This window comes from Pochonia chlamydosporia, chromosome 6, assembly GCF_001653235.2.
Source record: "Pochonia chlamydosporia 170 chromosome 6, whole genome shotgun sequence".
NCBI lineage: Eukaryota > Fungi > Ascomycota > Sordariomycetes > Hypocreales > Clavicipitaceae > Pochonia > Pochonia chlamydosporia.
The window spans coordinates 2,160,247-2,183,154 of NC_035795.1; the positions used below are offsets into that span (position 1 = coordinate 2,160,247).

General features: G+C 51.5%; 11 protein-coding genes across 11 annotated transcripts; 6 read left to right on the top strand and 5 right to left on the bottom strand.

The window, feature by feature from the left end:
• Positions 1 to 57: 57 nt before the first annotated feature.
• VFPPC_18041 (hypothetical protein) lies at positions 58 to 420 on the top strand (the record flags this gene model as incomplete). Its single annotated transcript, XM_022429701.1, has 1 exon — positions 58 to 420. One exon carries the CDS (start codon positions 58 to 60, stop codon positions 418 to 420), a length of 363 nt encoding a protein of 120 aa, XP_022285261.1.
• Positions 421 to 1,254: 834 nt separating this feature from the next.
• On the top strand, positions 1,255 to 1,914 carry VFPPC_08922 (Znf1; the record flags this gene model as incomplete). Its single annotated transcript, XM_018287539.1, has 2 exons — positions 1,255 to 1,698; positions 1,744 to 1,914. 2 exons carry the CDS (start codon positions 1,255 to 1,257, stop codon positions 1,912 to 1,914), a joined length of 615 nt encoding a protein of 204 aa, XP_018140585.1.
• Positions 1,915 to 2,813: 899 nt separating this feature from the next.
• VFPPC_08921 (alcohol dehydrogenase) lies at positions 2,814 to 3,955 on the top strand (the record flags this gene model as incomplete). Its single annotated transcript, XM_018287538.1, has 2 exons — positions 2,814 to 2,989; positions 3,037 to 3,955. 2 exons carry the CDS (start codon positions 2,814 to 2,816, stop codon positions 3,953 to 3,955), a joined length of 1,095 nt encoding a protein of 364 aa, XP_018140584.1.
• A 199-nt stretch (positions 3,956 to 4,154) lies between these two features.
• VFPPC_16411 (hypothetical protein) lies at positions 4,155 to 5,181 on the bottom strand (the record flags this gene model as incomplete). Its single annotated transcript, XM_018294164.1, has 2 exons — positions 4,155 to 4,413; positions 4,460 to 5,181. 2 exons carry the CDS (start codon positions 5,179 to 5,181, stop codon positions 4,155 to 4,157), a joined length of 981 nt encoding a protein of 326 aa, XP_018140583.1.
• A 1,853-nt stretch (positions 5,182 to 7,034) lies between these two features.
• Positions 7,035 to 9,009, bottom strand: VFPPC_08919 (sodium/hydrogen exchanger family domain-containing protein; the record flags this gene model as incomplete). The annotated part of the gene is made up of 5 exons (XM_018287537.1): positions 7,035 to 7,926; positions 7,999 to 8,600; positions 8,666 to 8,772; positions 8,837 to 8,905; positions 8,961 to 9,009. The coding sequence occupies 5 exons, from the start codon at positions 9,007 to 9,009 to the stop codon at positions 7,035 to 7,037; spliced, it is 1,719 nt and encodes a 572-aa protein (XP_018140582.1).
• A 2,210-nt stretch (positions 9,010 to 11,219) lies between these two features.
• Positions 11,220 to 11,856, top strand: VFPPC_08916 (hypothetical protein; the record flags this gene model as incomplete). The annotated part of the gene is made up of 2 exons (XM_018287536.1): positions 11,220 to 11,418; positions 11,465 to 11,856. The coding sequence occupies 2 exons, from the start codon at positions 11,220 to 11,222 to the stop codon at positions 11,854 to 11,856; spliced, it is 591 nt and encodes a 196-aa protein (XP_018140581.1).
• Positions 11,857 to 12,181: 325 nt separating this feature from the next.
• VFPPC_08915 (polyketide synthase) lies at positions 12,182 to 13,092 on the bottom strand (the record flags this gene model as incomplete). Its single annotated transcript, XM_018287535.1, has 2 exons — positions 12,182 to 12,430; positions 12,496 to 13,092. The coding sequence occupies 2 exons, from the start codon at positions 13,090 to 13,092 to the stop codon at positions 12,182 to 12,184; spliced, it is 846 nt and encodes a 281-aa protein (XP_018140580.1).
• A 2,353-nt stretch (positions 13,093 to 15,445) lies between these two features.
• Positions 15,446 to 17,379, top strand: VFPPC_08914 (hydroxyproline-rich glycoprotein DZ-HRGP; the record flags this gene model as incomplete). The annotated part of the gene is made up of 3 exons (XM_018287534.1): positions 15,446 to 15,568; positions 15,688 to 15,775; positions 15,839 to 17,379. The coding sequence occupies 3 exons, from the start codon at positions 15,446 to 15,448 to the stop codon at positions 17,377 to 17,379; spliced, it is 1,752 nt and encodes a 583-aa protein (XP_018140579.1).
• Positions 17,380 to 18,746: 1,367 nt separating this feature from the next.
• Positions 18,747 to 19,058, bottom strand: VFPPC_16410 (hypothetical protein; the record flags this gene model as incomplete). The annotated part of the gene is made up of 1 exon (XM_018294163.1): positions 18,747 to 19,058. The coding sequence occupies one exon, from the start codon at positions 19,056 to 19,058 to the stop codon at positions 18,747 to 18,749; it is 312 nt and encodes a 103-aa protein (XP_018140578.1).
• Positions 19,059 to 20,089: 1,031 nt separating this feature from the next.
• On the top strand, positions 20,090 to 21,013 carry VFPPC_14504 (hypothetical protein; the record flags this gene model as incomplete). Its single annotated transcript, XM_018292272.1, has 1 exon — positions 20,090 to 21,013. The coding sequence occupies one exon, from the start codon at positions 20,090 to 20,092 to the stop codon at positions 21,011 to 21,013; it is 924 nt and encodes a 307-aa protein (XP_018140577.1).
• A 1,571-nt stretch (positions 21,014 to 22,584) lies between these two features.
• VFPPC_16409 (hypothetical protein) lies at positions 22,585 to 22,785 on the bottom strand (the record flags this gene model as incomplete). Its single annotated transcript, XM_018294162.1, has 1 exon — positions 22,585 to 22,785. The coding sequence occupies one exon, from the start codon at positions 22,783 to 22,785 to the stop codon at positions 22,585 to 22,587; it is 201 nt and encodes a 66-aa protein (XP_018140576.1).
• Positions 22,786 to 22,908: the final 123 nt, after the last annotated feature.

Below are 22,908 nucleotides of genomic sequence, written 5' to 3' on the forward strand. Positions count from 1 at the left end.
CTTTCTATTGACGAATGCATCAACGACCTCTTACACGGCCACACGTACGTCGACTACATGGATCTGAAAGTATATGATGACTTGAACCATGTCGATGAGTCTTGGACGATATTCCCGCCTTTAATCTTAACTACCTATTATTTTCCTTGTCTATCTTACCTCGACCACACACGCACACACGCAAATATGCCCTCCACTATAGATTGGGCATATTTTTTTCCTTCACATGTCTCGAAACCCCGTCGTTTTCCACGTGGCCATTGCTCAAATCCAGGCATTGGTCAGGCAAGACTCGACGGCCTGTATCTTAGCTTAGCAATGACTTGTCGTTGCCACAATTCTTTCAGTTTTCTTTTGTTCTTGGATATACATGTAGGGGTAGTGGATGGACGGCGCATTTCGGACGGGAAGAGAACATAGTCTCTCCGTGGAGCTTTGTTTTACAAATGCTATTCACTACCCCTCGGCGTTACCGGGCCTATTCGTTACTTCATGCCTTGGAGCATGATGGGCATCATGGCAAAGAGATGGATTGGGAAGGAGAACCTGAGACTGGTTAGGTTCGAAGGAAGTAGGCTTTGTGATTTACGGCATAGCAATAGATGGCGAATACAAAAAGCGCTTGACCAACAGGAGTTTGATGTCCCGATTCTGTGATATTGTAGTATCATGCGTCAATGACGGCAGTTGCCCAGACGAAGAGACGGATGCAGTCGCCTCGACATCAAGTGATTAATTACCTAGGTACGTAACGTAGACGAATTGAGTGGGGTGATGCGACAGAGACGTTATTTCGATGGGGTTATTTCGCATTGGTCAGTTGATGTTGGGATGCTCGTTAAGCAAGAGGGTGTGACAGACGCGCCTGCCATCTGGAGAGGGTTTGCTCCGCTTCACAGCCCGCCTTTCGTTCATCAACATTCACAGATCACAGCGTCGTGTAGTAAATCTGCCATCTTCTCATCGAATTATTTTGCATGAACTAAGCTCGGCTTTCAATTGCATCGTACATCGAATCTCCCGACCTTGTTGGCCATTTGCCTGACCAGTGGAGTACATGCAACGAGCCACGCAGAATCAACAAAATCGACATCGCGTCTCCCATCAGAATTCAGGACCTCAATATGGACCAGCCCTCGAACAAGCGCCAGAAACGCGCACATGAGGCAATCTCAGCCAGAAATAAATTCACTTGCGCAAAGGTCCAGTCCCCTCGTACTTGACCCAATGGATGAACCAATATCATCTCCCGAAATGCCAGTCATCGACCTCATTTATCCCACTGCAGAGCACACACCCACTCCGAGTCCGAGTCTGCGACCTCAAACCCCCAGCAACGTAACCATTGAAGCAACGGATAGCGCCTCATCATCCCCTGAAATGCGAGTAATCGACCTCGTCTACCCAACGGGTCACACTCCACCCAAGGAACCATCACCCACACCACCACCACACGAGAAGCGCCTACGCCGACACCACGCAACAGCACCATACTCTTTCGACAAAGTGTACCAACGGGCGCTCACCCAGCGGTTCTATGTGCTCCAACGAACGCCATGCGGCACGGAGGACTGTCCCGCCGAGTCGTTTGAAATGACTGGCTCAACGGGGAACATCTACACCGTCCATATCAACCGGGAGCCGAGCTGCGATTGTCCCCATGCCCTGGGTGGGAATCAGTGCAAGCATGTCATTTTCGTATGTATCACGTCCCATGTGGTGAATGCAGCTGACTTTTTGCAGATTCTGGCCAAGGTGCTGCAGGCGCCGGTTGAGCTTGTCTACCAGGATGCGCTGCTGAGTTCTGAGCTACGGAGTATTTTTGAGGGTGCGCCGTCCGGGTTAGCTGCCAGGGAGGAAGGGGGAAGCGGAAGGAAGTTGAGGGTGATTGTCCGATTTGCTTTTGTGAATTGAATGGGGAGGATGTGGTGTGGTGTAGGGCTGCGTGTGGACAGAATGTTCATAGGGCGTGTTTTGAGATGTGGGAGGGAGGAAAGTCGGGCGGTACTTGTCCGGTTTGTAGGAGTAAGTGGGAGGTTGATCCTGAGTTGGTTTCGAGGGTGGTGAGGGATGAGGCCACGGGGACGGGGAGTGAAGGGTATGTGAATGTTGCTGAGCAGCTGGGTATAAACCCACATAGAGGTATGTTTTCGTTTGCTGTGTTTGGCTGGTTTGTTGACGTGTTTAGACCATAGTTCTTATGCGGGGTGGGGGACTTTTGTGCCTTGGAGAAGGAGACGGCCTTGGTATGATCGGTATGATTAGTATCGCGACGGGAGCAAGTGGGTGGCTGGTGTCGTGGCCGGAGTGAGATGGTGTATAGGTGGACGGGAACATGCAATGGAGATGCGTGCGTTGATTATATCCATGCATGTGGTTATGAATCTAACACATGGTGTAGATGACGCCAACACTTCGTGCCTGAAGAGGCTTGCTGCTATACGAATCCCAACTACTTGTTGCCCAGAACTCCTCTAGGCATACACACCGCGTACCAGGGAGAGTAAACTGTCTAATTTGTACTACCGACCTCAACAAGGACACATGCATCTTTACGACATGAAACTCCGCAACAGACATGGGCCGGAGCACAAGCAGCACTTCGGCGTTCGGTGGGGCCGCACCGGAGGATCCACCGACCGCCGAGACGCCAAAATCCGCCAACCGTCCGCTCTTACAGTTCCAAGAGAGCATTCACATATATCTTGGTCGTAGGCGCCATGAACTCATTCAAATGCACATCATCCTCATTCCATCAAGTTAGACCATCACCACAGAGCAATCACTTACCACTCATGTCCACCCCCCCAACCATGAAAGCCCTCGTGGCACCCCGAAAATGCCCTCCATCAAACTACCAAGTCATGGACATGCCAACTCCTGTCCTCACACTACCCACCCACGTCCTGATACAAGTCCACGCTGCGGCCGTAGAGCCTGGCGAGCTCCAAGCCATCAACAGCCCCCTCGCATCATTCGCCAATGCAACGTACACGCTATCCCTCCTACATCCATAAAAACACTAACGCTTCTCAGGTTCCCTTACAAAATCGGCATAGAAGGATCCGGCGTCGTCGTATCCACCGGCCCGGACGTCAAAACCTTCAAACCCGGCGACAAAGTCTTCGCCGCAGTCATGGACAAGCCTTCATTCAGAGTCCCCTGGCCGGGATTCGTAGCCGAGTACGTCGTCGTCGAGGAGCGATTCCTCCTGCACAAACCGCCCAACGTGTCGTTTGAAGAGGCCGCCTCCATGGCTGGGGGTACCGTCACGGCAATCCAAGCTATCAGACGGGGCTTGCAGCTTGCCGGCCTGGAAGATCTTCAGGGGAAAACTGTCTTTGTGCCTGCTGCGCTGGGGGCAACTAGTTCGATTGCAATACAAGTTGCGAAAAGGGTGTTTGGTGCGGAAAAGGTGATATCTACGGTTTCCACGGCGAAGGTACCTCTCGTGGAGGAGAGACTGCCTGGTATGGTGGACACGTTGGTTGATTATCAGACGCAGCGTCAGGAGGATCATGTGCCAAAGGGGAGTGTTGATTTCATGCTCAACACGAATTGGGCTACGTTGGGCGATGGTATTCCGCTGGTTAATCCGACGGCGGGGGTGATTGTGTCTATTGCAGGTGTCCCTACGAAGGAGACGTTGCGGGAGATTTTGGGGGACAAGTTCTCGTGGTGGATGGGGTTGGTGTTGGATGTGCTGCAGGTGCAGTATTGGTGGAAGATGCGTGGCACGAGCATCAAGTATGATTATGTGTCGGGGGGTCCGCATGTTCGGGAGGATCTGGAGACGGCGGGGGAGTTGATTGCCCTTGGGAGGGTGAGGCCGGTGGTGAGGGTTGTGGATTTGTGTGATTTGGAGGCTGTTAGGAGGGGTTGTGAGGAGACGTGGTCTGGGAAGGGGGGCGTGGGAAAGTGTGTTATTCGGATTCGTAGCGGTGAAAGTGTTTAGGTTGGGCAATATGACGATATGGTGTTGAGTGGTGGATGGGTCTGCCTATCATACCTCACGTCCAAGGAAGATTGCTTCAATACACCGAACCTTTAGGGACAGCAATTTCTTAATGTGAGAACAAGAATGGAAATACAGTACACAAATCAACTATACATGCCTCGGAACCAAATACAAAGCATAACCCCCAATATTACACCTACCCCAAATCCTTTTGAATCCCCGGATGCTCCATCTTCCTACTATGCAAATCCGCATAAATAGCATCCGCCTCATCCCCCGACAATCCCTTCATCCTCTCAAGATCCTCCTCCTCCAGCTTACTCAACTCATCAACCATATCGCCCCGCTCCCCCAGCCCATCCTTATGCCCAATCAGCAAAATCTGCGCGCGAGGATAGTCCAAGAACTCAGGCTGCGTCCCTACCCACCGCAAATCCCTAAACTTTTCAAGAACCCTACGCACATTAGCTACCACATATCACTTCAAGAGGCAATACTCACTTTCGCGGGTAGTCCGGTCCCTTGGGCAACCGCGCAAACGCCGGGCCCTTGTAGCTCGGATTCTTGCTACTCAAAATAAAGCTCCCCTTGTCGTGAAACCTCAACGCATCCTGTAATTCGCCCAACTTACTCGGCAGAGTAGCCATGTACGAGAGGTGGCTCTCCCTGCCTGTCGTGGTAATCACGTACACGCCCTCGCCTACGGGCGTCGCATCAGGAGAGTGGTGATGACCCGCCGTTTTCGTCTCGTAGTCCTCGCCCTTGAGGAACTCTTCCCTCAGCTTGTCGTAGGATGTGTCTGATTTCTCGACAAACGCCATGAATCGGTCCTTGGGTCCAGCGGGGAGCGTCTTCTTCGGCAGCGCTACGAGTCGGGATGTAGCTGACGGTGGACGTGTGCCGTGGAGTTTTGCGTCCGTTGGTAAGGGGCGCAGGATGAGGTATCCCCTTGCGATGTCGTCGATTGATTTGGGGGTGTCTATGCCTACTTTGCCGCGGATGAAGTAGTACAGCAGTCCTTTCTCTAGGACGCGGGATTGAGTCTCGGCCGGTTTTGAGGTTTCTTTTGGGGCACGTTTCTTGGTGGTGTTGGCTGTGTTTTTGGGCTTTTTGTCTGGTTTGGTCTTCTTTTGGGGGGGTGATGCTGTGGTTGTTGGTTTTCGTTTCTTGGTGGGTGCGGGTTGTGCTGCTGTGCTGGATTTTCCGGATCGCGTGGTGGGCATGATGGAAGTGTTGGTGGTGCGTAAATTTACGACGAGGTGAGTAGAAGCGGAATGAGAGGATACTTGAGCTTGGGTGTAGGAGTGTTTATTTTGTTGTTGGTTTGGTGTTGCTGGCCGGCGTCACCATTATATCATAGATTCGGCACATTCACATTCGGACGTCATAGCTACGCCGGTGACTTTCGATTTGCAATTAAAGTTTAGGGCAGATGCTTCTATTCGGTACGGCATTGACAGCCGAAGTGTCTCGGTTATTTTGTGCATGACTGGACACTACTGCGGACAGGGCATGTTTTGGACCCGCGATTCTTGGTGTATTTCATGATGTGCAGCGATGTATTGGTGGTAGGCATGTGTTTCAAGGTGGCTCATTACGTTTCTAACAATTAGACGGTAGAGTTCCTGACCATTCGAACTGGCCGTCGTAGGCTGCGCATATTGTCGTTGATGATGATGATGTTCTCGGCAACACTAAAATATGACACGATCACAATGCCCTCCAAAGTCGAGGGCGGCCGGAAACCAGGTGTTCAGCAATGGCCGTCAACTCGTCTTTCATGGGATAGAATATCAGCGACGCCTTGAGCATTGTGTAATGTCCAAGTTAATTCTTGCACATGTCCAGTGTTCCGTTCAACTCCCAGGTACTGCGACTGGTCCCCCGACCGTACCACAATTCAGCTCAACGGCCAGCGTTGTCTCGCATCAATACCCAATGAGGTCGTAAATGGGCATTTCATAACGCACAAACCGCAACCACCTGTGCCATGTGCGGCGCCCCAATCATTCTAGGGGTGTTCTTCACGCTCGTCTCTGCCTTTCACGCCTGGAGAGACGGAGACGAGGTAAGCAAGTCATCTGTTGGTTTTCCGACCTTTGATCTCGGTTGGCATACTGACTTTGGCTGGCCTTGCAGGACACGGAGGGTCATGTCGATGGGTATGAGCGGGCGATGCTTGAACCAGTGAGTTTCCGGTGATTTTCGATCCTCCAAAGCCGAGTAGGCATTTTGGGTGCTGACTGACTCCTGTTCAAGGGATGGACTCGATTACGCGCAGCTCCAACTGATGACTCCTAGGCTGTCTAAAGTACTAGGCTTCTTCTATTGCAGCTGGAGGGATGAAAGGCGGTACACGGTAGTCATAAATTATTATTATAAATGAGAAAAAGTGTCGTGTTCGAATCATGGCTACAGGTACGAACACAGCAATGCATGGTAATGTCGACTCGCAGCAATTTCTTGCGCCAGCCGTCGTGGAGTCTTCAAGTTGTAACCACATCGCGATGGTACCAGTACAGGATCCAGCGTCCCCGATTGCAATTAAATTTAGCATTTCCGTGCCGTATTTTCGTTGATTCCACTAATACGCATAATTGAGGTTGAACCTCCCAGGATGGAACTCAAGGCAAATTTGGCATTAACCTTGCCCTTGCGCGCGGGAAGCGGTCACGATTGGCGTCTGGTAAAGCACAGCGGAGGACAGGACTTCTGTATTAAGAGCGTAATATCAGATAGCTAGCAGTAAAATAGCTAACAGTCTTAATCTCTAGCTTCCCTTCTGTTTGCTATAGGGGATATCTGCCACATATTTATACCTTAATTTTACCCCTTTAAAGAATTACCCCCTCCTCACTATAGTTCCATGTCCTTCTAATAGCGGTTATATGTTGGGATAGCTACTGGCTACATACTTGTGACTAGAAAGGTGCTCTTACCCAGTAATTCCCTTGATTGGTGGCTTTGTTGTGATGTTGACGTGGCAGCTATTCGTCGGTGGCTCTGTCTGCAGCAGTCAAAATACCATAAATAGCATCCGGATCATAAGCCGGCGTACCAAGTGACATTATCTCAACTAATTCCCATACCGGATCGTTCGTCTCCGTTCCCGCCGCTTCTGATGCTCTACATCGTTGCTGGCCAGAAAATCACGTAACTTGTCATCATCGGCAAACAAAGGACGAGGGCTGGTGGACGCTTCATTGCTGGACAATGACACTGGCAGCTGCGAGGGATCAAATATAGGCCGGCTAAAGCGATTGTACGCAATAAAGGTGTCTTGGTCGCCGTTGATTGCATTGGGAGGTGTCGCTTGGCGAATGGACCTGCGCCGGATCTCGACGGCATCTTCCTGAATAGGTTTCACGCCCATGTATACGTAGATGATATTCAGGGCGGGGATAGACAGGCCGTGAACGACAATTGAAAAGAGGACAAGCCAATACACGACGGGACCAATCGCCTTAGCCAAGTTTGTCTCTTCCTCGTCACCTTCACCAAGTTTGGGGAACAGGTGACGACTATGCTCGGCGTAGAAGACGGCTCCAGCACCAATGGGTCCGAAGTAGCCCATGAAAAAGGCCTCTTTCCAGTCCCTCACGACGGCCGGCATCAGTTTGTAGGAGATGAAGATGGCGGGAATGCGGCGGAAGATGAGAACCATGAAGCCGAGGAGGATGAGTCGGCCGTAGGTGAGGCCTGTGCCATTGGGGTCGTTGAACTCGTCCCAGGGCATGATGGAACCAATGTACATGAAGCCACCAAAGTTGAGCAGCACGTCAACACAGGAATTGACTTCATCGTGACGACTTTCTGTTTCAGCGAGGTAGTCTCCGTCCCAGTTGAGGGCGTTGCCGGCTACGAAACAGGCGAGGAGGTCGTCGGTTCCAATGGCGCCGCAGGTACCGACAAGAAACATGCCTAGGGCAGTAGGAAATAAAAGATATGATTCTCCATCGATCCATTTACTGCAGCTCTAGTTAGCAAGTGGTTCAGTTTTCTAATGGCGGGGGGGGAAGGTAAGCTGGAGGTCCTCTCACCGTCTCAAGGCGAACTTGATGCCCTTGCATGCTGCGAAACCAACAACAGCACCATAAACAACTGACATAAAGACAATGTACAGCCAGGTTTCGAGGAACCACTCTTTCATGGCGACGCCAACACCACCGCCCAGCCGTCCAACTTTCTCACTTCTACCAAGCAACATTCCGGCACCTTCAATAACTGAGCGCACGGTCACGGTTTCGCCTTCCTGCTCTCCAACACCGGGGACATCCGCATGGCGGATCAAGTACACCGCCAGCATAAGGAAAGGAAAGCCAAATCCGTCATTGGCACCGGCTTCAGAGGAAATGATTTCCCGAAGCGGCCTGGCAACAAACTTATCGGCAAAGGGCCCCTTGGCGATGGCCTGGGACAGGATGGGGTCGGTGCAAGTGACGCAGGAGCCGATAACAAGCGCGGCAAGAAGTGTGACTTTGGGAACCGTGGCCAGCATGCAAAGCGTCGTGCAGAGCCACATCATTGTCATGATAGGTAGTAGGCACATGGCCATTTCTTTCCATCGCGTAAGGTTGTATTTGGCAGGGAGTTGATAGCCGGCAATGACGAGTTGGAGACCAATCATGACCCGGCTGACGCCCTAATGTATTGCTTGTTATTAGGAAACCGTTCAATAACGTCGGGTTCCGATGTTTTCTCACCCACCAGAGTGATTGCCTCCGTCTGTCCTTTTGTTTGTGATCCCCATCTCTCACTGTCGATAAACTTGGCGGCTAAAGGCCCTAACAAGATACCGATGAGCACGGCAGGAACTGTGTTTCGGTCAGTTAGAGAGGTAAATGTATTTCCTCAGTTCAATGTTGCCTAGTAACGTACGTGCTTCACCTAAATACCACCTAGCCTTGATTTTGACAGAAATAAGGCCGTATAGCACAATAAAGGACCCTAGAAGTGAGTCAGAATACGTCGTGTCCAATTCTCGTCTCGTCACAGTCCGTACCAAGGATCCCAAGCACAATGTTGAGCTCGCTCACGTCGAGAGTTGGCATGGTCGCAACAGATGAAGTCTCGATTGTAATATAAAAATGAAAGGCGAAGAAGCTTGCTCTCAACTTTGACCAGCAAAGTAAGAAGCCTCAATCGTGGTGAATAGTAATGATAAAATATGACTGCCTTGGCGTGTTTTTTCTTGTCTATGAGCAATACACAAAGGAAAAAAAGAAAGAGAGAGACAGTGAGTAGGGTTGATATGAGAAGAATCCGGCCACGAGGGCGAAAGCGGAGACCAGCAGGGAGAACCAAAGAAATATTACCTGCTGCGAGTTTACTGTCCCAGGCACGGATAGGTTGAACTAAGTACAATCATGAGTGCAGAGGGATTCTGATTCTCTGGCTGAACATCCAAGACAAAAACTGGGATAGACATGGTCACACCTTCTGGGACTGAGTATGATCAGGCACGCCCCGGAGAAACGGAACCGATGGAGAAGTTGCAAAAATAGCATCCTGGGCTATGTAGAGAGTAGAGGGTGACTTGAATCATGATGGGGTAATATTGGGGACGACCAGTGTTGCATGATACGTTAGTTACCGTTTTGAAAGTACCGGCCAAGACGAGTTCGTCGGCTTCTTCATAACTACACACACACGGTTGAGCTTCATTTCAGATCCTAAGCCATCATAGCGAATGCTAAGACTCTGGGGTTTCCAATTCCAATTCCATACATCGGCAATGAGCTTTCCGTACGCGTACCAAAAACTCAAAGTAATTACCTTTGCCGATCGAGGTCGATCGAGGCACACGACCCATGGTAGTTGAGTTTTAGGAGACTGATTCTAGCGCTGCCGCGGTGATGATAATCACAAGATATGTCGCAGCCAAGAAACTAGACTACATATCAAGTCAATACAGCATCATCGGATTAAGATATGATCATTGGCCATGAAGTCGTGTTGGGCCAATCACCTTGCTTCCTCGCCACCCAATCCCATGCGCATTACTGATAGCTTCTTGGCATGTATCACGAATGCCCATAAGATCCAGAAATGTTCACAGGACCCGTAGGCGGCTACCGTCCCAACGTCGCCGCTAAAGTATGGCACAATTTTATCAATTAAATCCTGCGGGCCCGTCACTTTGACTGTTGACGCAACTTGGAGCATAACATTGAATACATTTACATTGGGACTGGTGGGACTGAGCTGGCGGAATGTCAATGGGCATTGTGTAGTGACTGTCCTCGTGCCATGCAGCGATTAGTATAGGGACAAGGAGTGAGGTGACAGATGAACAACATATGTAGTCTACCAGCCAAAAGGAGAGACAGGATAACTTCAATGTTACCACAATCGTGCTTTGCGAAGAAGGCATGGCGTTGCCTACGACAAGCTAGTCGTTTGCGGACATCGAGGGGGTCTGGTTACTTTCCGGTGACTCAAGTCCCCTGACAAGTCAAGTATCAGTTGTCTGTTGTTAGTCGCTTGGCGCCGATGATATCAAATACCTAGGCACGGTACGTATCGGCGATTAAGTTGGTGAGGCCACTTAGTCGCAGTTAGGTATGCCTTCCCTGTCTCGATGACGAAGCACCGGCGCCCAGCCTTGTTATGAAGCCTCTGGCGTTAGTGTTGTTGCGAAAGTCTTGGCCAGGACGCATTTGCGGCTAAAGATAAGCATACATATGTAACAGCAGGGGGCTGACCGTCAATATGTATTGGCGCCAAGGTAGACCAATGCGGTCCAACCCAGGCGTACAGATCGCAATTTGATCGCAACATTGAATGGTGGCAACACGAGTCAATGAAAACCCCCAGTGCCATGTTTATAAATCTCCTTCGTCTTCCGCTCTCCCGTCGGCAACACGTTCTGTTACCGTGCCAATGAGCACAACACCGGGCCCATCTAATGAGATTCAAGCACGTATGTCTTGTTTCCAACCTGTCAGTCAGCAGTTTATGTGATTGCTCTTAAGCTAGAGATGGCTACATTAATTATGTAGGCTTAGTCATAAGCCCCTGCTTGGTTGCGCCTGCGTGTCAACTGGTGACACCAATACTTAAGTACCTAGGTACCTAGTAGCTAGCCCACTCTTGACGTTTGACCCATCACTTAACGCGCCGACGCGAAACTCCAGCCACCAGCCGTTTCCACAAACCAACATCGCGTCTGTCCACCACACACATTACATCTAACCACCACACTTCAGCCCACAGCCCATACTCCGTCCTTCATCATCAATTGCCAATTCACACTCCCAACATGGCCCTCAAGCGCAAGCGTTCCGAACCAGAGCTCTGCTCGTCACCATCCTCATCCTCCTCCATATTCAGCTCACCGCCCAACCATCCCACACTCCATCTCAGTCCCCAAACCTTCCACAACATGCCAGCCCCCCATCTCAACAGCCGCACCCTCAAGCGATTCCGAGATAACAGACCCTCAGAGGAACAAGTCCACCGTGCGTATCACACCATCCCATCCCGAAACCTTACTCACCAGCACAGAACATACCTTGAACCTGCTCTTCTCCGCGCAGCAACAACCACGAGATAAAGCATTCCAACCCCCCTCACAGACGAGCACCACACCACAGGGTAAACAGCAATCCCTACATCGGTTTTGGAATATCAATTCGACACCTACGCCTACATCCATGGTAGAACACGCGATTGCGCCTTCGAGCTGCGAAGATTGTGGTGCTGGGTTAGGGAACGGCGTGGGCGACGGAATGGACGTGGATTTCATGGCGGATAGTGCTGCGTGCGGTGCGTGTGGGAAGTACGTCTGCTTTAGTTGCTCGGTGAGCAATTTGGGCGAGGAGAGGCGGTGTTTGCAGTGTGCGGGGAGGAAGGGGTCTTGGGATGTTGGCTGGGGATCTGGGCTGTCGTGTTTTTGAATGATGTGATGGCGTATGGGATTCATGGGATGGCGTTTGGTTGGTTTATGGTGTATGTTGGCGTTGGTATGGGATACTGGGAAATGGTGCTGGTGACACCATCAGTAAAATGATGCTACTGATATTTACAATGTATAGTAGTGGGTGCTTTGCATTGCTTACATCCAATTACGAATTCAAGACATTACAAAATTCCCCGAGTAATAATATTGAGTGCATGTTACACGTTGTCAGCATTAATATATAATACTACATTATACTAGCGGTGCAGAGAAAATATCGCACCAGGCGCAACACAAAAGAATAGCAATTTCAGCATGCAAAACTAACCCCGACGGCGAGTCGTGGGTCCCTTCTTGGGCGTCGCTATAGAAGTAGCCTTGGCCTCAATCGGCACAGCCTTTCGCTTGCCCTTGGCTTTTTGTGAGGGCGCATTCCAGTAGTAAATCATCTGCAGGGCAAGAACCAAGTTCAACGCAAAGCCCGAGATGAATCCATACAGAATAAGCTTGTCGTCCACCTCCTGAAGGGTAGTGAAGATGCGAGAAAGAGAACCGGCGAGGTAGTTGAAGACCTAGACTTGTTAGCTGCCCGTCCTACACCAAACACAATAAACAAACAAGGAAATGAATAACATACAGCAAAAGCACTCAGCTGCCCGGTGCCTCCCTCCTGCAAAATGGCCACAATCTGCGGAACCTTGCTCGCCACGCCCAAGACACCAGCACCGGCCTGCAGGTAGCTCAGGGCCTTCATGTCCAGCACATTCTCCGCAAACAAGGCGGCGGCACTCCCCGCCAGCGCGGCCACCAAGACGGCAGCCATGCTCGCCCTCCCGCTATAGTTGAGCACCAGCACGGAGATGATGACGTTTTGGCCCAGGATGAGCGCCGTCTCGCCAAACGTGCTAAAGGGGAAGCCGTTGCGCACATTGTACGCCAGGGTGATGAGGTATGCGCTCGTCTCGAGGAGGTACGACAGGAAGGAGACGCCCGACGCGGACTTGGAGTTGACGAGCTTGAGAATCTGGGGGACCTTGACGATGGAGGAGGCGGCGATGATGCCGATGCCCAGGCCCTTGGAGACGGCGAGCTTGAGGCATTCCGTGTTTTCGAGGTCCACGTCCAGGAGGAGGGCTTTGTAGCACTTGTCGCCGATGATGGAGACGCCGAGGTCGCGGATGGGGGTGGGGAGGTTGTGCGTGATGGGTTGTATGGCGGTTCGGAGGGCGTCCATGGTGGGCTGTTGTGGTGATGGTGATGCTTCGTTGGGATGTGAAGCTTTGATGCCGAGGTGGGCAGGGGTGGAAGCTTGAAAAAAGTATCGGAATGCGGATCGTATTGTCCTGTTGGTATGGGGATGTGAAATATTAAAAAAGGAATAACGTTGGCCCCGCTGTGGAAGTGATGCGGGTGTTATAATTACTGGCCGCTGGCTGGGTGGTGTTGAAGAAACCGTGTCAAACCCTGAATATGATGTCGATCCGAATGCGTCTGATGCGGCATGGGCTTGGGTTCGGAGCTGGGAAATTTCAAGACGCGTGGTTGGACGCGGTGCTCGGGTTGGGTTGAGTGGAGCTGCCATTGGCACATGTTTTGCGACCGGAGACGGCGCAATGAGAAGGCAAGGCCATAGACTACCCTGTACTTAGATTGTGCTATTGTTGGCAACGTTTGGCCGTTTCTGCGGGTAATAATTTCATCATGAACTGCTAGTTGCATCAGGTAGTGTATTTGGCTCTGAATTAATACGTCCATTGTATGCGGGTTGATGGTATATGATGGCGCTGGTGCTGTGCGGACAATGCACAGACGGACCAGCTGGGTCCCCAGTCGAGGTAGCCGAAGACAAAAGGCGACACAGAGGCAACCCATCAACACGACAGTGACAACTCTTAGTAACATCGGTATTTTACCATGTACGAGCAGGTATGATGTCACCATCGTGATGTTAAGGCAAACCAAGCTGGCGCAGCTAAGTAATGCGACTTGAGTCAATGAGCCCAAAGCGTGCGAGCTTGCCAGCTCAAGATCAACCACACAAACCCTCAAACCGCAACACCATTTGAACCTCACTGCAGCCAGCACAAATCAAAATGTATGATTAGAAAGAACATGAATCAAGTCTTTGTTTGTCCTCCATCATGGCTGACTGGTCTGCCTAAATTTGGGTCGTGCCTTTGTCAGATTGTTGAGCCACACACCCACGGGAACTACGGGACGAAGCGGGATATGGAGTCACAAATGAAACGAAACAAACGCAGGTCAGCAAAGGACAAAACAGCCGAATCCCTGTCAAGAGGCTGTGGCTACGGACACTCAAGGCCAACTGCGTCTTCACGGTGCAGGCCTGCAGCCTCACATATCTGGACCTGCACCCCGTGAACAATGACTCTTCACTTTCTACAAACAGTAACCATCTGGTAGTTTCCATGATGTGTTGGTTGGCCAGAATGGTGTGACAAACATTCATGTCTGGTCGATGCCGTGATGATCGGGCAGCCCTGTTTGCTGTGCTTGGCCAAGAACGTCTTGACTCTTGACCGCTGATTAGCCACAGCCACAGCGCCATATGTACGATTGTAATAGCTTGTGTGGTTTCGGTACCAAATAGAAGCTGAGGGCTCACCGACATGGTTGAGGGTGACGCACGTGTCAGCCCATGGGGAGCCTGGCAGTGTTTGCATGGAGCGGACCAAACTGGCAGCGTTCGAATGTTGGCAAGCATCGTCGGATTGGATGAGATAGGGAGAGTCAAAGTGGACGAAATGGAAGTTGATGGCCAAGCAATTTTGGAGGACTGGAATCCATACGCCAAAGAGAGCAGAGAGGAGAGAGAGGGGCAACGGCAAAGAGCAAGAGCCAAGAGGGGCAGCTGGCGCTTGACTTTCCACTTGGACGCGGCCCGCATCGCTCCAGTCTGTGTCTGCGAAGTCAAGCTCCAGGACGAGGTCACATTGGACCTTGCAAGTCACCATGCCACTTTCGAACGACATCGACTTGATCCTCCAGGCACACGGCACAATCCAACATTGGAGCCCAGCTCGCCAGCTCGCCAGCTCAGCCTGACCTGACCGCATCTCACATCTAATCCACTCCATCTCCCCAGGCTTCCGTCCCTCATCTCCATATTTACAGTCTTCCGTATCCATCCAGGGCCAAGACCAGTCTGACATCTGGTTCGTGGTTTGTGATGCTGCCAGGCTGCGTTCCATACGACACCACCCAACATCTTCCGACTCCAGCCACAAGATTGCGCCGTGCGCACCACCACCATATTCGCCTTTTGTCTGCTTCATCCGCCGTTTGTTTGCGACCTTGACTTCTTTGTGCATCGTCATCTTGCCTTCTCATCGCTCTCGCTCTCGTCGTCCCTGCTTATACACGAACCATAACTGCGCTTTGCGACTGCCCACCGCTTTATTATCCTTCGCTCCGAATGTCCTCCTGTGCTCCGCTCGCACAACCCCAACCCATCATCCATCTGGAGCAGCTTTCCCAATCTACAACCATTTCATCGCTTCAGCGAATTGCTCAGCCCCGTCCTCATTCGACTAGCGCTTTGGATGTGACCGACACGGCGGCTTGCCATGTCGTCGCCCTACTCTGATGCCTCGCCCGGCTCAGCGGTTCAATATGCCTACATGTTCGAGAAGGATAAGGGTCCTACAAAACAACTCGATGCGCTGTTGAGGGCCATTGCCCGTCATGTGGTAAGGACCCATGCAACCTCGGCTCTCCCCCTTCTGTTGAGCAACTACAATCCTGTGGTAGTGTTGGAATCTTTGGCGACGTTTGAGCTGTGCAGGCTAACATCTTATCTTCTTGACAGATACTGGAGATTGGCGACAAGACGGATACCCATCTTACACCGAGCAAGTTGGCTGCCTTTTACAAGGCGGTTGGCGGAGACTACGATTGTGAGTTACCCACTCTCCTCATACCCTGACTGACTTATGCTGACCGCGTATGTGCTCATGTAGCCCTCTTTGTGGGATCGCCACATGGTTCCATTTCCTACGTCTGGCAAGTTACTGGTTGCCAGCATACCCTCCAACCTACGGGTAACGACTTTGAAGCCCCGTCGATACCAGCCCTTACCTACCGCGGCTTCTCAAGATGGGAGTCACTGGAAATTCTGCTGGGTCCTGAGGAACATGTTCCATTTTTACAATACGCAGTCAAGAAGTGGAATCTGAAACACCCAGAGACTGGCGCCGATTTCCCTCCCGAGTTACCGTCGACCTGTTTCCCGGAGCAGGCTGACCGTGAGGTTGACCGTTGGCACAAAACCTGCGCAGACAAACTTTGGACAGCGGCATCCAACGATGACGGAGCGACACCAAAGCCCTCGCCCGCCAACGAACAGCCTCCCCCAAAGTTTGCCTACACTCACTTCCAGGAGCCCTTCTCCAACAACTCATCTCCAAGGCCACGGCCAAACGAGGGGGACTATTTTGGACGACCCACGTCGTACCCTCATGCACCACGGCGATATGCGAGTCAACGCAAGTCAGAACGGTCGCCTGACAGATTCCGCCGCGACACACCACCAGATGACAGGGGAAGGAGGAAGAGCTTTTCCGACTATGCCTCTGGAAACCCTGACGCAGGTCCTCCTCCTCCGCGAGGCTATTCTCCGTCATATTTGGACCCCATGAAGCGGCCCGGTCAAGGGCGAAGACATAGTCACCCACGACACCAAATGACGGATTCGTCAGATGATGAACAGGTTGGGGGACCTAGAGAGAAGCGACGCCGTCAACCAAACTCTCCACCCGCCCCAGCGGTCCGTAGATTTGTACGGACGTCGGGGCCCTCATCGCAATCACAGGGATCCTCAAACGGGTCCAGTAACCTTCGCCCGCTTAGACCAGATGGCCGGTCTGACGATGCAAAGAGGCGTAGTGGACCAAGCCCCCTGGGCTCGCTCCGCGACAAATTCACAGAGACGGTTACCAGTATTCTTCCCAATGGCCTTACCTCCGAGCGACCGCGGCCTGGCTCGAGACAGAACTCTGGAACAGAGCCTATTCGTTCACGAAGAAGCCGTGAACAGGTTCGGCCTTCACGTCTAAGTCGCAGCTACTCCGACATGGACACGGATGAGTCGGAGGATCCTGCCATGACGGAAAGTGATGCCCGCAGAAGGCGACGACTACGTGAGGAGCGCGAAAGGGAAAGGGAACGGGACAGGGAACGGCATCAAAGGGGACGAGTCCCGCATCCTGACCGCGAATGGGAAGATGACAGGGATGCTGCGCTGAGGAGAGAGAAGAGCTATCTGCGGCGACCGGAAGCTCAAAGAAGGACAAGCAGCCACGCCGACATTGATAGGAAACGAGACCCACCGGAATGGGATAGTCGAGATCGGGACAGAGACCGAGATCGAGACAGGGACAGGGACCGTGTGAGAGACGAGAGAAGGAAATGGGAGAGGCGGAATTCTCCAGACGACGACTTGACGAGTCCTGCGGCGGCTATGGCGGCCAGACGAATGCACCCAGAAGCGGCATATAGCTGATGGGTATGGATGAGAAGATGAGAACGATGGCCACCATATCCTGAAATACTTGGGCTGCCATGACTGCCGCGAATACGCTTCAATGACGGATTATGGCCGAATGATATACGAGACTTTTACTTATGATGCTTATGACAAGACAATGCCATGCTCAATGAATTTAGCGGCGTCTAGGATAGGGACGGAATGAGGGACACAATACAGAATCGCCAACTCTAGTAGTAGCGTAATCAATAGATTTACCTGTTTCACATTATCCAGCAGGAACGTGCTCGATAGCTGGTATCATGGGGTCCGGAATGTGGATTACGGGCGGCAATGGGACCATGATGAAACATATCATATAGCTGCGGGTGATCGTGTGATCATGGTGCCCAAGTTGTTGCGAGAGGTTGTGAAGCAAGTTTCATGTTTTTATTGACGAGAGGAGTGCATGTTGATTATTATCTGTTCGTTACAGACGGAGTGCCAGGAAGGTTTATAGGAGCATCTCCGACTGGTGGCGGAGGGACCAAGTATTGGGTCACAGATGTGAAAAGCGTGGTGTGTAGGTTGGGTTGTATGGGATGATGTGGTCATAAGGGACTAAGAACGGGGAATGGCTTGAATGAAGCAAAATTTATCTTGAACGGTACATGATTGCATGGTTGTGCACCGAGTTTATGCTCTCCGAGGCGGATGCCTTATCATATGTGGCTGCCACCAAGACACCTTCATTGTGGCTAGCTTGGTATCGTAGACTGTGGATTGTATGGCTGAGACAGCATGGAGCACGGTATGGAACAAATTGTCGAGAAAGGAACGCCATCGATAAGGGCGAATGCAAGGACTAGAGAAATGACTCCAAACTGGGACGCTCGTGGGAAACGGCAAAGGGTTACATGGGGCCTTGTGTTGGCTGGCTGTTACATGCACATGTGTGTCCAATGTCTGCAAGTCCAGCAGAGATCAAGTCGTGATGCCTCACAATGCGAGAAATAGACAACTTTACCTTCACCCCAACAGACACGAATATGATTTCGGATACGGAGTTTCTTCCGGGCAAACTCTGTCCAGCAATTAACACAGCAAACCTTCCAATGTGGAGTCTGACTGTCAAGAGCACCAAGCCTTGACTCTTGATGCACCCAGCCACAAGATGAAAGCTCATGCCATGCAACAGGCAGCACTGAATCGCAGCCTGCAGAAATATCAAAAGTATAAAAAAACCAATGGACAAGTCAAACGGCACGTAGACGCCAGCAAAATAGACTCTGCAGTGTGGACAGGGCAGAAAAGGGTCCGTCCACATGCAATTGGATGCCGGTTGCGGCAAGGCACGCCCGCCACGATTCGGACGGCGCTGTCAGAGTTTTGGCATGAGGATTTTAAGTTGTGAGACGGGAAGTAAGTGGCATGGGACGATGATTTTCGTGATTTGTTTGGGATGGAGTCTGGCGATGGGCTTGGCCGGAGACGGAGGCGGTGGGGGTTGAAACGAATGCGTACATGGATGGGATGTGCGTGTGGGTAGATGATGAAAATGTTTGGATGGAGATGTCTGGTCGGAGTAACCTTGTGCTTGTCATCTGGGGGAGCTGTGAGACGGGGGATGAGCATGTGTTTGATTTGATGATTTTGGTGTGAGATGTGGTCATGGGGAGGCAGACAAATGCGTCTGGGTGCGGGCGGACAGGCATCGATGCAGGTTTGGATTGATTTGAATGGGTTGGCGATATCTTTATTTTCTCAATCATTTTTTTTAATACTTTTCGTTATTGCTTGACTGCCACGTGTAGAGTCAAGGTGTGCATATTCGTTGGGTGCATTCTGTGCGTGCCCGATTCGGAGGCTTGGTCTGCTTTCGGGAATTCTTGACCACTTGTTCTCACTAAAGGTCGGACTGCCTGGCGGACTGGCATTTTGCTCCAGACTGTTGTGTGACCAGACGTAAACAAGCAAGCTGTCGATAAGCAATCTGGGCTAGAGTTGGGACGCATTCCACTGGCATCCATTGGCGTCGACTGGCATCTAGATTTGACCTTGAGCTCAATTGTTGCTTGACTCTCAAGCTACCAGTCACAGCCCCCCTGCCTGTGCACAGCGTTTCGAACTTTCAAACCCCCCAGGCAGTCAGTTCCCGATTACAGCCGACGTCGATCCCCGGATTTCTTCTCGTCGTGGCCTAGCCCAGCCTGGCCCAGCCTAGCATAGCCCAGCCAAAGCCAAAGCCAAACATTGAAGCCGGAAGTGCCTTCCCATTTGACATCCCGCTTGGCTCAACCTGCTCCGAATCTTCTCCATCTCCAGTCCGCCATTTCCACAGCCCAACTCTGTCTTTAATCTGCACCACGCCGAACACCGCCGCTGCCCTTGTTTTTGTACCTTCACTGCATTTTATTTGCATCATAGAATTCATTGACGGTACGGGCTACGGCTCACTTTCGTTTTAACACTCGCCTTGCACTGCTGTATTTTTTCCCTCTCGTCTTGTTGGGGCGGAGCTGAACAGCATTGCGGGCCGTTCGTCATTCGGCATCTGCGCATGAACCAAAGCTTGGACATTTGTTCTACCTGAGAAACCGGACCAGACCCTTTTCTCTCTCTCTCCAACCCATCGTCAGCTTGGTCATTTTTTGCCCCCTCGACGACGCTCACGTCAAATCGAGCCAAACAACAAAAAACAACCATTGATATCCCCTCCAAATCACCTCCACGCCAAACCACCAAAATGAAGGGCCGCCCAGTCGAAGACATCGTGTACGACCACCTCTACGCCAAACCAAAGGCCAACGATCCACAAAACTTCCAGGCCTTCCTGCAGCGCAACCTCATCCCCGAAGTCCGTCAGGAGACGCACGCCTTCTACGGCCACCTCGACACCCAAGAGGCCAAGTATCCCGGGCTCGATTACACCCATCCCACGCACCGCATCCGCCTGTGCCGCTGGCCATGGCACCGACGTCTCTTCCGCGCTTTTGACGCCCTGCGCCTTACCGACGCTGAAATCTGCGGCCTAACCAAGTGGGAGGGCACCAAGTGGGCAAAGGAGAAATTCGAAAAGGAGCAGGGCATTACTATTCGCGATACAACCGCCGACGAGGTCTCTGACTGGGTGCCGCCGCCCGAGGTCCAGCTTCCCGAGACGTCGTCGTGCCAGACGGAACCCGAGCGAGCGCAGTCGTCTGCCCCTGGAGACTACGCGACCGACGATCAAGAGGACGAGTACGAAAGCGACGGCGAGTTTGAGAGTGTGGGCGTGTATCTGAACGAGCGGCTGCGCGATCGTGCAACCCGTCGCGAGGCCGGGGATACATCTGTCATCTTGGACGAAGAGTGGGAGCAGTGGCTCAAGAATGCAATCGACTCGGGGGAGCTGGCCTCCCTGACGGAGCAAATGACCGAACAAATGATGCGCAGGGCAACCAGCACGTCTGCCATCCCCCCGCGAATGCTCACCGCTGCCCGGCAAGGTCAATGGTCTGAGATCCCTGAAGCGCTGCACCCAATGCTACTTCGGAGCCTGGAGTCCGAGCAGCAGGGTGTGCGTGCCGAGTCTCGTCGACGACTTACCGGGACTGATGCGCCGAGATCGTCCTTGCCTAGGGCTACTCGGCCTACTATTCGGCTACCTAATGCGCAGGATGCATTTTGATTTCTTGTGCCGGAAATAAAAAAAAACACGTTTTTTGATAAAATGGGTAGAGACGGATATACACTTTATGATTTTGACGATCTTCTTCTTCTTTTGACCATTTCGATCTGTTGAGAGAAGAATGGTCATTATTTTCTTTTTTTCCCTTAACTGGCTTGCTTTCTGTCTGATATCTTGATGGTGTCGGATCTAATATAGACACATGTGTGTTACCGGGCTGTCAGCCGGTTTTGTTGATACGTTGAGATTGGCGTTGGTCTGTATCATATGGGATGAATAAGAATGACATTCAACCGGTTGTGCTTATCGTGAGGTGTTTTTATTCTTGAATGACTGTACTCAGAGTGTATTGGGTGTATGTGCTTTACATTTGACAACTTCTCGTGTACGTGTATAATGTTGCTTACAAACACGTACTTGAGGAGTTTATTCAAATGAGCATCATGTATTTGTTCCACCAGACTTGGTCACTGACACAAATTACTTTCCGTCGACCGACCGCATGTTGAGACGGTGGTAATAATTACAAGGCTATTTGCGTCACTGGACGAACATTATTGGAAGCTGTCAAGGTTGTAATGGCAGTGAGACATGCAGCCAACATAATGTGACTGCCGACTAGCGGAGTAGGCTCCGTGCTTTGGCGGATGTTCACCGACTGGATGGGTGTTCGAAGTGCTCATCAATGTGACGTCCTGATAACGTCGACTTGTGCGTGATGCCGCCATATTTGTACAAATGGCCATAATTCAGTCATAATTCTGGTATAATATGGACACCTCTTATGAAGACGAGCTCTGGTTACGGCCGCAGCTACTGGACCTGGTGCTGCTCTTAAACAGGCCGTAATTCTTGCTTTGGCTTAGAGTTACGACTCTAGTGGCTCTATTGGGTGCTAATGGATTCTAGGTTCACATTTGAATGGACTGCTTTATGCCATATGCGTAGTTGATGAAGATGGGTTTCGCGTCTTGGATAATCTCCTCGGTCTGGCGTACATACCTACCTAGGTACCTACAGTCTGTGGTCCAATATATTTGAACATATCCAAGTATACACCAACACAGCTCAATATGCCTCAGCACACAACGCGATATGCGATACCTTTCCCTGTTCAAATACTTCTGACCCCCCACTGTAGGCAGTTACTTCGAGCTAATGACAGAGATCACAATCTGGTAGAAGGTCTCGTGCTGAACCGGCAAGGTAATGCCACTGGTGACCTGGAGTGGCTTTGATGACCAATGGTCAAACCGGCTCAGTCGTCTAAGGGTAAAAAATTGCACGGCTCTGTATCGCTATGTTAGTCCTTGATAGTGACCCTCATGATATATACCACAATCGAAACCACAACGTCGAGCTTACATTGTGCTAAGGTTGAGAGGGTACGAACCGTGGAGACCAAGTTCCATCCGAATGCTTGTTCAGTACCACCACACCAAGCACGCTTACGTTAGCAACCCCCAAACGGCGAGCTTCCAAGGGGAACTCCACGCTAAACCCATTTTGTCTGGCCACGATGTCAATGTCAAGCCAGCTCGTGGCATTCACAAACCATCCAACATCGCAGTTCACGACCAGCTCTTGTTACCCATTGCGCCCGCGACAACGAGCGAGAGACGCCCATCCGACGCACTCAACCTCTCCTCGGATATCCCGCACCGATTAAAATACCCGGCACATGGATTCCTCGCTGCATGAGGTTTGGCAAGCTGCTGCTGGCAGTCCATTCCTCCCCGCCGTCGGCAAGCAAAGCCAGTTCCTCGTTGCATTTGTGTTGATGCTCTTGGGCCTGGCGATTACTGGTGTTTTCGCATTGAGTTAATTTTCACTCTCGCCAGACGAATTGTTCCATGATGCTGATTTCGTGCAGACCGCTCTGTCGTTAGTCTCGC